At 53.2% G+C, this 15159-nt stretch overlaps 1 protein-coding gene across 6 annotated transcripts in view; it reads right to left on the bottom strand.

Annotated features, from left to right (window-relative positions):
- The window catches only part of ARHGAP22 (Rho GTPase activating protein 22), a 169021-nt gene that overhangs the window by 82516 nt on the left and 71346 nt on the right, over window positions 1–15159 (bottom strand). For all 6 annotated transcript variants that reach the window (XM_040970519.1, XM_040970520.1, XM_040970521.1 and 3 more), the window contains one exon: window positions 5885–5975. In XM_040970519.1, coding sequence (XP_040826453.1) covers window positions 5885–5975 — 91 coding nt within the window. The remainder of the gene's footprint in view (window positions 1–5884; window positions 5976–15159) is intronic.

Here is a 15159-nt window from a genome sequence, read left to right as displayed (position 1 = left end):
CTACTGTCCAGGCATTCTGGGATGTGGGTGTCCTTGCCAGAAGCTCAACTGTTGGACCGGACACCTGCACTTTACTCTTTATTGATGATCAAACTCCCCACTAGACACAGCATCTCAGGGGAACCAGCCTGGGTTTCAGCTGGAGGTCAAAGCCAACCTTCTCCACTCCCTGCTCCCGGTTTGGAGGAAGGACTAAGCTAAGCTTGGCCAGTGGCTGGATTTCCACATTGTCCAGAAGTACCTGGGGTTCTGAGGCCCACAAGTTCAAGTTTGAAGGGTTGGGAGGAACAGGTCGGCCTGCCACCGCCATAGCCAAACGGAAGACTTCCCAAGCATGCAGCCTCGAGTCCCAGATCCCCCCACCTACCCCACGGCCTGACACCTGCAGGCCTAACCAGGCTGCCGACCTCAGAGCTTGAAGTGATGGCTGGCCCAAAGATGACTCCACCACTCACTGACAAGCTACTCTGCCTGGCAGTCTCCCAGGGGGCTCATCTGTGAAATGGGGAGCAAAGGTTAGCTCTAGATGTTCCCTGAGGGTAGACAAGGCAGTACTCAACTTGGAACCTTAGCAATAACATGTGTTCAGCCTACTGGCACCCATGTACTTACAAGTCTACCTCCGCTCCATGCACCTGATGGTCTGCCTCTGCTCCATGCACCTGCTGGTCTACCTCTGCTCCCATGTTCCTGCTGGTTTCCCTCTGCTCCCATGTTCCTGCTGGTCTACCTCTGCTCCATGCACCTGCTGGTCTACCTCTGTACTTATTCACCTGCTGGTTTCCCTCTGCTCTCATGCACCTGTTGGTTTCCTTCATCATAAAGAAATCACCTTAACTGTGTCTCTGAGCCTTCAGCTCCCAGGCATGGAGTCCCAAGCCCTGCTGTGAGCAGGTGAGGGCTCCTCTTTCCTGTGGTCAGAGGACAGGAAAAAAAGAAAAAAATGTGGTCCCTCCACTTGCACTCATTGGGGGCTGGCATTCTGTGTCCTGCCTTGCTTGACCGTGGAGTGTCTGTCTGTTGGGGTCGGAATGATGCTGCCTGGGTCAGCATCCCTGGTGGCATCACAAGGACCCTGGTGGCCCTGCGATGTGTCCTTCATGGGACACTGCCAGCAAACAGCGCTTCCCTCTTCCATCATGGAGGCAGGTGAGGAAGGGCAGCACAAACAGTGGGCGTCACCCCGCCCTCCTCTCAACACGGTCAGGATGATTGATATTCAAACACTGGCCAGTCTTCCCTGCCCCCTCCCCTCTCTCCCTCGCTCCCTCCTCTTCCCTCCCCGCCCCACTAAGGGTTCCAAGCCCTTTGCTTATCTCTGCACAAGAGGTCCCCTCCCCCTACAGCCTGCTTAGCCATCAGTGTGAGTGGCTTGGGAGGACGTGACTCCAACCACCTGTTCACAGATGACTGTGTGTCCCATCTCCCATACTGACTGTGGGGATAAGGAGGCACGGACCTCACAGCCTCAGGATACGGTAAGCAGCCTACAGTATGGATGTCCCACGCGTCCCAGTTCTCCGGTTCTCCGTGTCCTGTTCTGTGTCTGGGCATACACGGGCTCAGATGCCAGACTGGCAGATTTGGGGTTGTCTGTAGGGGAAGGTGGTGCAATAGGCATACCTCTCCACTAGGTGGCACCCACGGCAACATTTTTCCATCTTGCAAACTTCATTCCATTGAAGGATGCAAATAGACCGCGGCACAAAATGCATGACTTTGAGCATACACAGGTCCTTCTCGGAGTTCGGGTCCCTCGGGGTTTGTACTAGGTGTGTATGTCAGGGGCAGGTGTGAGGGAACCTTCTGCATGGTCTCCCCTGTGGGTGACAGGGAACCAGGCACTTGACCTATATTCTGCTCACTTTCCTAGAGTCAGCAGGGAGCTGGATCAGAAGTGAGCAGCCAGTTGGGACTGTTGCATTACCATCTGGGGTAATAGTGTCCCAGTTCAGGATACACTAGTGGTTACTGAGTAGCTCAGGAGAAGGCTCCTTTGGCCTCCTGTGACTGAATGCTTTTTTTAAAAAAATTTATTTTGTTTTTATTGGAAAGTCAGATATACAGAGAGGAGGAGAGACAGAGAGGAAGATCTTCTATCTGCTGATTCACTCCCCAAGTGGCCACAATCCCTGGAGCTGCACCGATCCGAAGCCAGTAGCCAAGACCTCCTCCAGGTCTCCCACACAGGTGCAGGGTCCCAAGGCTTTGGGCCGTCCTCAACTGCTTTCCCAGGCCACAAGCAGGGAGCTGGGTGGGAAGTGGGGCTGTCGGGATTAGAACTGGTGCGTGCAAGGCAAGGACTTTAACCGCTAGGTTACCACACCCGGCCCTCTGTGGTTTAAGGTAGGGATCCATCCAACTTTATTGTTAGTGTTATTATTTATTTTCTGCCTCAATTAGGCCTACAGCTGGGGTCAAAACCTGCTCTAATCGGAGGCCAGCGCTGTGGCATAGCAGGGTTTAGCCATTGCCTGCAACACTGGCATCTCATATGGGCACTATTTGAGTCCAGGCTGCTCTACTTCCTCTCCAGCTCGCTGCTCAGGCACCTGGGACAGAAGCAGAAGATGGCCCAAGTGCTTGGGGCCCTACATCCACAGGGGGCACCCGGGCAAAGCTTCCAGCTCCTGGCTATGGTCTGACCCAGCCCTGGCTGTTGTGGACAGCAGATGGAAGATCTGTCTCTCCTTTCTATCTCTTTGACTCTACGTTTCAAATAAATACAAATCTTAGGGGGAAAAAAGAAGAAGAAAGAGAAAAAGCAGACTGTAGTGAAAAGCCCATTGTCCTAAGGGCAAGGTCTGCCTCCCTATGCTGCCACCACCTCATGGGCCAGGAGGTGAGGGGAACTTCCCCAGCCACAGTGGAGCCAGGCGTGAGCCTCCAGTGCTTTGGCTGGGCTGGTAGGAAGCTTCCGGAATCCAGAGCCCCGGGAGGGACAGGGAGCTGGAGAGTGGGGCGAGGGCTTTGGGCAGCACGGTGCCCTGCCGGGTGTCCAGTGCTCTGTAGAGCTGACCACCGTCTGTCCAGCTCTCCTTGGGCAGCCCAGGCAGGTATTGGTCTCAGCCCCCAGGCCCTGGGGAGTAGCATGGGGGGCAAAAACCGACAGCCCTGGGGACCTGCAGGAAACTGGCGCTCAGCCAAGCCAAGGGGTGCTGTGCCTTTTCGGGGGGGAGAAGGGGTTTTCTTTCTTCCTGGAGCTCCCCAGCAGGTGGGGAAGATGCTAGAATCTGCATCAGTTCTTAGGGGGTGTGGCTCTGGCAGTCTGGCTCCAGGGTAGTACTTGCTATGGCTTGATTGTCCCTGTCACCCCCATGAGGAGGCATTCAGAAGTGGTTGGGTCTTGAGGGCTCTGCTTTCATAAGGTTAATGGGTTATGAGGGCAGGTCTGTCTCCTGGAGGTGCCCCTCTCGCCAGGTGAGCCCTGCAGGTCTGCACAGTCCCCTGGGCAAGCGGCCCACACCGCTGGGCACCCCTGAACCCGGGGCTAGGTTAGCGGCTGCATCTCCCCCATCCTCCAGAGGCACAGAAGGCATGGAGCATGCGCGGGATGACACCAGCCCCGACCCTGGGCACCACCCCCAGACCCAGGACCCGCAGTTTCTTTTCACCCCACCTTGCCTGTGCCCCAGCTCCCCTCTCCTGTACATCACAGGGTCCTATGGAACTCGTGGCCCTTTACTTCTTCTTTAAAAAAAATTTTTTTTACTTGTTTGAAAGGCAGAGAGGGAGGGAGGCAGAGAGAGATCTCTTTCAATCTCTGGTTCACTCCCCAAATGGTTATAATGGTCTAGGTTGGGCCAGACTGAAGCCAGGAGCTCCATCCGGGTCTCTCACACGGGTGTCAGGGACCCAGGTACTTGGGCCATCTTCTGTTGCCTTTCCAGGCACATTAGCAGGGAGCTGCACTGGAAGTGGAGCCAGCCCACAGCAGGCGTTGTGGCATAGTGGGTGGAGCCACCACCTGCCATGCCAGCACCCCATATGGGCACCAGCGCATGTCCTAGCTGATCTACTTCCGATTCACTTCTGATCTCTGCCACCCAGTTCTCGTCTCTTAGCTTTCTCTCTTTCTCTTTCTTTCTCTATCTTCCCCCACCCAACCTCCATCTCTCTTTCTTTCTCTCTTGGGCCTGGTGTGTTAGCCTAGTGGGTAAATCCTCACATTGCATGTGCCGGGATCCCATGGGTGCTGGTTCTAATCCTGGCTGCTCCACTTCCCTTCCAACTTCCTGCTTCTGGCTTGGGAAAGCAGTCGAGGACGGCTCAAGGCCTTGGGACCCTGCACCCACATGGGAGGCTGGGAAGAAGCTCCTGGCTCCTGGCTAAGGAGCTCAGCTCTGGCTGTTGCAGCCCCTTGAGGACTGAACCAGTGGATGGAAAATCTTTCCCTCTTTCCTTCTCTCTGTAAATCTGACTTTCCAATTAAAAAAAAATCTCTTTCTGTCTTTCTCTCTATGTAATGTGACTTTCAAATAAATGAATACATCTTTTTTTTTAAAAAAATGAAAAAGAAGTGGAGCAGCTGGACTTGAACCAGTGCTCATGTGGGATGCCAGCATCCCAGACAGCCTCTTAGTCCGCTGCTCCACAACACTGGCTCCTGGTCTGCATTCCTTCTTGCAAGGAGCCAAATGTCTATTTTCCACTCTGTACCAAGGGGTTGGCCTCTGCTGACCCGACTGTTTCCACGTTCAGATGAGGGTTTCCAGCACACAGCGGACATGAGGGAGCATCTGAATGAAATTGCAGGGACCTGATTTTCACATGAGGGGTCCCACAGTTGCAGAGGGCGTCCCCGCTTCATCTTCAGCCTGTGCCTTCTGCAATGTCCACTGAAACACAGGGCAAGGTGGACCTGCCCGCGCCCACGGCCTGGATTCACTCCCTCCTGCCCCCAGCAGGCAGCCTGGCTTGCTGGTCCCAGCCCGTGTTGAGCTGTTGCAGCAGTAATTAGCTGTCCATTCTGAGTGGACAGTCCTGACCACTGCTTCTCGGAGGGACCCAGCCTGCCCAGGCCCTGCCCGCTCACCCCTACACTCCTTTCCTTCCTTCCTTCCTTTCTTCCATCCACCAGCCTTTGTGGCTGTCCCCAAAGATCTTCCCTGTTGCCAGGGAGTTGGGCCTGTGTGCCAGGCAAACCGAAAATGCCAGCGACCCCTTCAGGGAGTAACTAGTTGCTGGCTGGCTGGCTGGCTGGTGGAAACTAGGGGGCTCTGGGTGCACCCTAAGGCCTCCCCATTCCTGGGTGACAACTGCCAAGGCCCAGGAGCCCCCAGTAGACTGAGCAGTCATGGGTGCCCACACCACAGTGCCCCTGGCTAGCACTCCTTGCTGGTAGGCTCCCTGCCCTGTGCCCTGTCCCATGCTTTCAGGGGAGCCAATAAACTGCCCGGATCCTGGCCCGGGCTCTGCTTCTGGGGGCAAGGAAGCTGAATCCCACCTGTCTGGCATGAGATGTGGGGCCTGGCTTCTCCTGGGTCAGGCTTTTTTTTTTCAACAAACTTTGCTTTGGAACTGCTAATGGGTTCCCAGTTCTTTGGGAGCAATGATACCCCATCTTTCCTTCCACCACATCCTCATGCTGTTTTGGGCACCATGACTGGCCTGTTTCAACACCCCGAGTCAGAATTGGCCATTGTCCTGGGGCTATGGAGCCCTTCCAGGTGGCGTTTCATAAGATGGCCACATTGACTCCCTTCCCGGTTTTGGCGTTGCTGTGGACGTTTTACAAAGATCCACATTCTCCTCTCAACCCAAAGTGGTTCCCCACCTCCCAGCTGGCCGCACCCATCCTTCGTGGGGGATGCAGGACAGTGACAGACCCCTCTCAGCCCCTTCCCCCTCCATCCCCTACCCAGCACCGTGAGCTCGGTCCTACCTGTGGGGCTGATCTCAAACAGGTGCTTGCCTGGATCTTCAGGGCCAGGAAGCAATTCGGTCACTTGGGTCCCTTGTAGGGAGATAAATCCCTGAAATGAGACAGACATAAGCACAGAGGAAGTGAGATGGCTGGGGCAGGGCTCCAGGGCTGGGGACCCCTGTGTGGTGGGGGAGTGAGATGGCTGGGTTCCAGGGCTCCAGGGCTGGGGACCCCTGTGGGGGTTGTGAGGTGGCTGGGGCAGGGCTCCAGGGCTGGGGACCCCTGGGAGGGAGTGAGGTGGCTGGGGCAGAGCTCTGGGGCTCCAGACCTCCAGAGTGCAGAAGGCCAGCTCCCCTGGTCAGTGAGTGTGTCTCCCTTAGAACCAGGGTAGATGAGACCTCTGCCCCACTCCCCAGGGCCTAGAGCACACAGGACACAAGGACACTCAAATGTCCTCTAGGAACCACGGCTGAATGTGCATGTAGCCCACGCAAACCTGCTGAACACTAGCAATCAGCCATCTCCAGGCTGCTGGCACTGCTGGATACAACGTAAAAGGTCAGCAAGTCCCACAGGAAACAGACAGGAAATACTGGCCGTGTCCCAAACACTGCAACACTTTCCCTAAATCACTGTGGTTGGCAGGTGGGTGGATCCTGAAGATTCACAATATACAGATACAGAACAACTGTATACATCACAACAGGTGACTACTGAATACATCAGAGCAGGCGGACTGTGACCACTGTATACATCAGAGCAGGCGGGCTGTGACCACTGTATACGTCAGAGCAGGCGGGCTGTGACCACTATATACATCACAGCAGGCAGGCTGTGACCACTGTATACCTCAGAGCAGGCGGACTGTGACCACTGTATACATCAGAGAAGGCGGGCTGTGACTACTGAATACATCAGAGCAGGCGGGCTGTGACCACTGTATACGTCAGAGCAGGCGGGCTGTGACCACTGTATACATCAGAGCAGGCGGGCTGTGACCACTGTATACATCAGAGCAGGCGGGCTGTGACCACTGTATACATCAGAGCAGGCGGGCTGTGACCACTGTATACATCACAGCAGGCGGGCTGTGACCACTGTATACATCAGAGAAGGCGGGCTGTGACCACTGTATACATCAGAGCAGGCGGGCTGTGACCACTGTATACATCAGAGAAGGCGGGCTGTGACTACTGAATACATCAGAGCAGGCGGGCTGTGACCACTGTATACGTCAGAGCAGGCGGGCTGTGACCACTGTATACATCACAGGTCTCCTGAGCACTTTTTCTAATCTGTGTACAGTGCTCTCCCATGTTAATTCCTGGAGCCTAATAACATCACCGCATATTTCCTCTCCCCTGTGGACATCTCCCAGCAATCTCATCATTTCCTGCACTCATGCTGCCCTACGTGCTGTGTGGGGTTTTTTGGCCCTCCCACATTTCCAGCCAATGGGATTCGGGGAGCACAAGGTCCTCGGCATGGCCAGTGTCAGAGGAACTGTCCCTGAGGGTGCTGTCTGCTCCACTAGCAGTCAGGGCCCTTGAGCCTGGGCTGCAGTAAATGCCCTGCTTTCTGCTTCTTTCTCTGAGCGCATCTTTTTGGTGTAGGTACCTTAGGTGGGTGCTCCTCCCACACCTGCTGCACAACAAGGCCCACCACAGGATGCCCGTTTTAAACTCCAGCTCAAAAGTCTGTGGTGTGGGCTCAGGTCCTGATTCAGCTACAGTTGCTTAACCTGGCAGCATCCCATTTTGTTGTACCAGAACAGCAGTATTTTGTGATGCTTTCATGAGCTCGGTAAGAAAAAGTGCTCAGAAGGCCAGTGTTGTGTCACAGTGGCTGAAGCTGCTCCCTGCCATGCTGGTATCCCACGGTTCATGTTCTAGCTGCTCCGCTTCCGATTCTGCTCCCTGCTGATGTACTAGGGAAGCATCAGAAATGGAGCAAGTGCTTGGGCACCTGCACCTATGTGGGAGACCCAGACGAAGCTTTTGGCTCCTGGCTTTGGCCAGGTGCAGCCCTGGCTGTTGTGGTCACTTGTAGTTGAGCCAGCGGATAGAAAATCTCTCTCTTTCTCTGTGTAACTGTCATTTTCAAATAAATAAGTCCTTTTTTTCATCTTTTTTTTTACAAAAAGGATTTAGTTATTTTTATTAGAGAGGCATATTTACAGAGACAGAGAGACGGAGAGAAAGATGTTCCGTCCACTGGTTCATTCCCCAAAAGGCTGCAATGTCCAGTGCTGAGTTAATCTGAAGCCAGGAGCTTCCTCTGCGTCTCCCATGTGAGTGCAGGGGTCCAAGGCTTTGCGCCATCCTCTGTTGCTTTCCTAGCAGGAAGCTGGATTGGAAGTGGAGCAGTTGGGACACAATTTGCAGACAAAGGATTAGCAAGTGGAGCCATTGTGTGGGCACCCAAGTAAATAATTTTACTTTTTTAAAGAATTAATCGTTGGGACATTGGGAGAGCAGGGACACAGTAGAGTTACACTTTCCACTTAGCACATCTCGGTGATGACTGCACATCAGGCCCCGACCTCCGCGCATGCGCCCACGTGTGTTCCCCCTCCTGTCTGCTCCAGGAGACACCTCCCACGGGCACAGGCAGGGCTCAGCCTTTGCCATGGCAGCAATGCCGGGTAGCATGTTTACCTTAGGGCGCTGGCTTTCCAGATCCGCCAGCCACGAGGCAGAACCAGCTGGTAATTATTGTAAGTGAATTAGCAGTTGTTTTCTAGCTGGGGAACTTGGAGTTCCCGGCAGTGAACTGGGCCTGCATCTCCTAGAGGTGGGGGTGAGTGGGTGAGAGGCACTCCTGGCTACGGGGATGAGGAGAAGTCTCTAATCACGGGTATTTGGCTTCCTCTCTGGTCTCCATGTCTGTTTTCCTTACAGCGGCAGTAATCACATTGATGGCGACATGGCTTTGGACTCTGGGTAAAAGGAAGGCAGCGCTGGCTCCTGCTGGCTCTCAGCCTTGTTGGATTTCATCCAGAGGCCACGTGGGGAACATGAAATAAAGCCCACGCAGGTGAGAGGTGAAGCAATTGGACCTGGGAGCCCAGAGCTAGCCAAGGGCCAGCGGGGATGAGGGCTCTGGAAATGGATGCTGGAGCCCTATTCTGCGCCCTGGGTTTGCCCACACAGGCAATGGCAGCCACCAGCTGACCCTGCGGGTCAGTCACCACCTTGGAGGCACCGCTCACCGCGCAGGTGAATTCCAGTGTGGCCCTCATCAGTGCAAAGGGTTCTCGAGTGCCTCGGATGCCTGGGTTCCTCCACCTACCGCAGGTCAAGATGGTGTCTTTGCTTCTGTGGACTCCACACTGGGGTGAGGGCTGAGCGTGGGGCAGCGACTGGTGTGTGTATACATTGGCTGTCCCATTCCTAGCATGACTCCGGCGAACACTGTGATGAAACTGGCAGTGTGAGATGGCCAGCTGGCTGAGATAATTGGGGCGGGTCTCACCCATGGATGTAGGCGTCTTCAACTGCCCCCTAGGGTAGCCACGCACACTGATGCAGAGTTCCAAGGCTGTGGGCCATTCTCTGCTGCTCTCCCAGACCACAAGCAGGGAGCTGGGTGGGAAGTGGAGCAACCGGGACACAAACCAGTACCTTTATGGGATCCTGGGCTTGCAGGGTCGGGATTAGCCAGTTGAGCCATTGCACTGGGTCCTCTCTCTCTTTTTCTTTCTCCCTCTCTCTGTCACCCTACCTTTCAAATAAATAAGATACACCTTTTTTAAAAATAAGCTTTTAAACCATGTAGTACTACTAAATGTTGTTCTATTGGCCAAGCTGTTTAATAATACAGTAGTCTTCCTTTATCCAAAGCTTTTGCTCTTTGCAATTTCAGTTTCCTGTGGAACCGTGGCTTGAAAATATGAAACGGAAAATTCCAGAAATAACGGTCCATCTGCTTTCCTTTGTATGCTTTATGAGCAGCATGATGAAAATCCCATGCATTCTGTCCTACCTGGGCTTCAACCAGCCCTTCACTCAGAGGAGCCATGCCGTGGGCACTCCCAGCCCATGTGCCCTTCCACGGCTGTCTCTATGACCACACTGGCAGGCATCACCTCACCACACAGTGCTTATGAACGGTCCCAGAAACCTTTATTTTAGTCATGATGTCCCCAAAATGCAAACTTTTAGCTGAAATCGTTCTGATTATTATAATTCTTACTGTGCCTACTTTACACATCAGACGTATGCATGCATAGGGGAAAAAAAATAAAGCATAGCAGATTAGATACAGGACTTGGGACTGGCTGGGACTTCAGGTGTCTGGAAACACATTCCCTGCAGATCAAGGGCGGGTATTGTAGTGATCACTCCCTCGTTCCTCTGGGTGGATATTAGTTAGGAGGTATAGGGCACAAGTGCTCAGACCACCGACTTGCCATACAGGCCCTTGGGGACATGGGCTGATGATGGGAGGGACGCCGTTCTGCTCTGATGGTCCAAGTACCAAGTAGGGTGCTGTGGGAGGTTTGGTTCTAGCCCCTAGCTGTGACCTATTGGAGTGGAGCCTGCCAAGAACCCTAGTAAAAGTACTCACTGTCAGGTCACCTTCTCTGGGCAGCGTCTGCAGCTGCCTGCACCAGGAGTGGCCCATGGCCTCGCTGGAAGGCCCAGGGTTCCCTGCGGTGGTGAGGGGTTGGAGTGTCAGGGGAGAAACCGCTGCACCTCACCGCTGTGCCCAGGCGTGGTAGCCGGTGGCTACAGCCAATGTTGCCATTGAGGCAGATGTGGCCGGAAGGTCGCCAGCCATCAGGGGCATGTGGCTTCAGACCTTCCTGCACCTGCGTGGACACTGCTGTGGATTCCAACCTCGCTGTTCACCCTGCCCTCAGCGTTTCCGAGCATGCCTGCCAGGCCTGGAACAATCTGTAGCTCCCTCAGAACTAGCTGCTCTGGGCAGGCGCTGTCTGGACCCTGCCCTCATGTCAGGAGGTGTTGATGTGGACACCCCACACCCCGTTCCCAAGGCTACAGCACCAGGCTGGAGGCTGCTCTTCCATGCCTGCCGTTGGTTTCCGGGCTGCACAATGTTTCCAGGCGCCTTCCCCCATCAGTGACTGTCCTAGCCTGGGGGGTCGCTGATCAAGGGGCAGAGAGCACTTAGAAATTCATGAAATGGAATGAAATGAAAAAGCAATTCAGAAGGCTGAGCATTTAGTCTGGTGGGTAAGATGGCTTTATCTCACATTTACACAGCTGGCTGTGATGCCGGCTCTGATTCTTGTGTCTAGCTTGCTGCCTACACAGACTGGGAGGCAGTGGCGCTGGCTCAAGTCACTGCCACCTGGCTGTCTGGTGGGAGCCCTGGAGGGAGTGCTTGGTTGCCAGCTTCGGTCCTGGCCCGGCCCCGGCCAATGCAGACATTTGGGATGTGAAGTTGTGAATGGCTCCTCCTCTCTCTCCAGTAAATAAAAAGTTAAAAAAATAATTGAAATCTATGCACTTTTTTTCCCATAGGCATTTTCCATGTATTTCCCCCATTTTTTTTTCATGGAGAGTGAAACATCATACTTTGTACCCCGTATGCCCAGCTCCTAGCACAGACTTTGGAAATGCCCTTGTTCCCCTGGAGAACAAGGTCCCTCTGGCTGGAGTGGCCTGGTTCGGTCGTTTTTATGAGAACCTGGCAAGGTACTGAGGGACACAGTGCCTGTGTGGGGGAGGCCACAGTGCTGTTGAGTTGAGAAACAGAAAGGCTGGGAGGTGTGAGGGTAGTTTGACAAACTGACCTGGCCTGGCCTGACTGTGCCCAGTGCACTTGCTGGGCACCTGCTCCAGTTGCTAAGGACGCACAAGCCATCTGCATCTTTTCCAAAGGCTGTGATCCATTCAGAAAATGTCCCCAGAATCGCTGGCGGCCCTGGCTGGGCAGCAGTCCCACAGCAGCCCATCAGAGCGGGCTCCATTATGCTGATAAACTGTCCTGCAGTATCCTACCAGTGCATTAAGGACCTAGAATGCCCAGAGCATCAAGAAAAGCAATTTATGCTTTTTCTCACAGTGAACAGAACTTGCTTCTTGGCTACCTCTGTGTCATCAGATTCATTTTTTCTGCCTAGTAATTGACAAAACTCTTCTAGCCATTACTGAAAATTATCTGGGCCTGACTGAAAGGAGGATTGATCTTTGCAAATGGGAAGACACGTGGGCCCTGAGAGCTAATATCTGCGCTGACTTCAACGAGCAGCCCCACACAGAAGCTCCTGACATTTGCGCAAATGACCAGAGATGACGCAGATAGCTCAGAAGTAGATTTCAAGTAATGCTCTCCTTGACAGAGCTCTGGGTGAGCGCCGAAGAACTCAGGGGGTGGAGGCAGTGCTGTGGTGCAGCCAATTAGGCCACCATTTGCAAGGCAGGCATCCTATAGCTGAGGCTCTGGTTTTCATCTCTGGCTGCTCCGTTTTCAACACAGTGCCCTGCTAATGCCCTGGGAAGGCAGCAGAGGATGGCCTCTGCTTGGGCCTCTGCCATTCACATGGGAGGTCCAGGGGGAGCTCCCGGGTCCTGTCTTTGAACTGAATGAGACCAGCCATTGAAGCTATTTGGGGAGTGAACCAGTAGGTGGAAGATCCTCTATCAGTCAGCCTTTTAAATAAATAAATGCATCTCAAAAGAGAACTATGGAGCATTTGTCACCTCACTTTATTCTCTCTGGAGGCGTCACCACTGTCACTTGCTGTCCTTTCCCACTGAAGTGCAGAAGAGCGCCCAGCACTTGTTGCTCTCAGAGGGTCCCAGGTAGGGCCCTTGCTTCCGCTCCCAGCTCCCTGGATTCAATCTTCTAACTTTGCTTCCTTCCACCTAATCTTTATAAAGTCCTCTCCATTCAAAAGCAAATGGTTTTTTTAAAGCTGAAGGGCAGGCTTTACAGCTCATCTTAGCAGTGCTCCATTCATCTGAATCTCAAAGCTCATGCCTTCCTTTGCTGTCAATTTGCCAGGTATGCTGTTGGCGTGTTAATGTCATTAAAAGCAAGGCAGAGAATGAAAAGATTATAAAATTGCATCCTGGGGCCACATTGATTTTGTTTTAGGGGGTCTTGGATGCTTGGTGCTGTGCCCCCAGCTGTAGGCAGCAGCCTAGGTTGCCTTGCACCTAGACAAGTGCCACACAGCTGGCAGGGCATCCTGGACCTGGTGAATAGCAAATTTGTGCTAACTATATCAGTGTGCCAGCATAGTTGCATTTTATTTCATTTCACTTCTTGCATTTTATTAAGATATGTGAGGGATTTTGGAGCCATGGATCCCCGGCCTGGCTCTGGCTGGCCTACACAAGTGCCATTTGGCACCAAGTACCCAGTGTGCTCCTGGGCATGGGGACTGTGGATTGAACAGGGAAAGGAGTAAAGGGATGTATGGGATGCAGGACTGTTGAGGAAATATGTTGCAGATGATGAATTATTTCTAAGGGACTTCCATCGACAAGGCTGACCGTGCAATGCATGTTAGAATTAGGCCTCCTTAGTAGTTCAGACAGAGCAGTGGACAGCATACCCAGATGCACATGGAGGATCCGGGCCTGCAGAGGCCATCTGGTACCATGGCAGAGAATGGAGAGCAGAACAAATTGCTCAACTACTCCAGCCTGGCGTTGACAGCAAATATGTGGGTGAATGGAGACTCTAAAATGGGCTATGTAAGCCAATTGACCTTGGAAGGATTTCTTGATCCTTGGATATGCGAGATCAGCATTGCAGAACTATCAAAACCACTTGAGCAGAACCCTTGGAGCATACTCCACATCAGGGACCCTGGGGTCCACATTGGGTGGGCGTTCCCCATCCTCGGGTACTGAGGCGGTTGGGGAAGCTGGGGTGCAGCTTCCCTCCTAATTTCCCTTCCCCCAGATACGGGAAGAAGAAAAAGAAACAGTGGAAACAATGGCCTCACTCCCTTTCCCCTAACCCTCGATACTTCCCACCCTAACCAACTATGTAAACATCATCAAAAATAAAAGGAAATAGTATTAGGAAAAAAAAGAGCGATGCCACTTGTGACGTTGGCATCACATATCAGAGCACGGATGTTCTGCGTCTTATCTGCTCTCTCCCTGAGGCAGCTGGGAAAGCAGTGGAGGCTGGCCTGAGCGCTTCAGCCCCTGCTTCCAACATGCGAGAGTAAGGATGAAGTTCCTGGCCCCACTCCAGCTGATCAGCCACTTGGGGATCACAGTCTCTCTCTTTCCCTCTCTCTCTCTCCCCACTGTGTGTCTCCGTGCCCATCTGTAGTCTTCCCAAGCATTCTGATAGCAGGACGATAGGTCCTCAGAACTGCCTGCACAGCTTCTGTCTCATCCTATTGGTCAGACTCAAGAGGAGGGGAGACAGACTCCACCTGTCAGGAGAAGGGGTGCGTGTAGAGAGGGGCAGCAGTGGACGGCCCCACCTTTGGAGAACTCCCAGCACGTACTGCTGGGAGAAGGAAAAATGAACACAGAGCACTGAGAACAGAGTCTGACACACAGGAGTTAGTTTTTATTTTTATCCAAGCTGTCACTCCAAGCCACGAGGGATGGTCAGTGCCAGTTGCCTGTATTTGACTCCCCAGATGGACTGGCCAAATATCTGTTGGGTCCAATTCCACACAGGTGTGACTATGCTTATGTATAAAAACACAACAAAACAAAGCACAACACAGGAAGAGCTGAGGTTCAAAGGATGAGATATCTGAATTATCTCAGGGCAGGTGCCTGGCAGGCCACCTGCGGGTCCTTCCACAGATGGGTACAGAGGGGGCTGAACCCCAGGCACTGTAATTCTTTCCTCTACGCTGCAGTCCTGCAGACCACCTACTGAGCATCAATTTTTCCACCTGTACAATGGAAATTAGTTGCACCTGTCCTTGGTAGGGAACTATGAGACTCAGAACATCATGGTTGTTTATTTAGCATGTATCTGCCAGGCTTCTGCGATGTGTCAGGCATTGTTTTAGATACTGACACACAGAGATAAACAAAACAGACAAAATCCCGACCCTGATGCGTTTACGTTCCAATGGAGGAAGGCAAACCCCAGGCACCTACACACACAGTCAAATATTTTCTCCCAAGGCTCTGACGTGGGGCACTCATGCATACAGTCTCATTATTTCTTCATTGAGTAACACGTGTTCCTAAGCATCCACAGTATGTCAGGCACCTTGCAAGGGGAAGGGATGAGAGAAGCGGGAAGACAGACAAGGGCCCCGCCTGGAGATGGTCACAGCCTAGCAAGGGACAGACATTTCAGTAAGGAAGCGGTCCAGAGAGCAATAGCAA

Source organism: Ochotona curzoniae, unplaced genomic scaffold (genome assembly GCF_017591425.1).
Source record: "Ochotona curzoniae isolate NIBS_2020 unplaced genomic scaffold, NIBS_Ocur_1.0 scaffold_4763, whole genome shotgun sequence".
Taxonomy (NCBI): Eukaryota; Metazoa; Chordata; class Mammalia; order Lagomorpha; family Ochotonidae; genus Ochotona; species Ochotona curzoniae.
The sequence above is the reverse complement of the archived record's forward strand: the minus strand, read 5'-3'. Positions and strand labels throughout refer to the sequence as shown.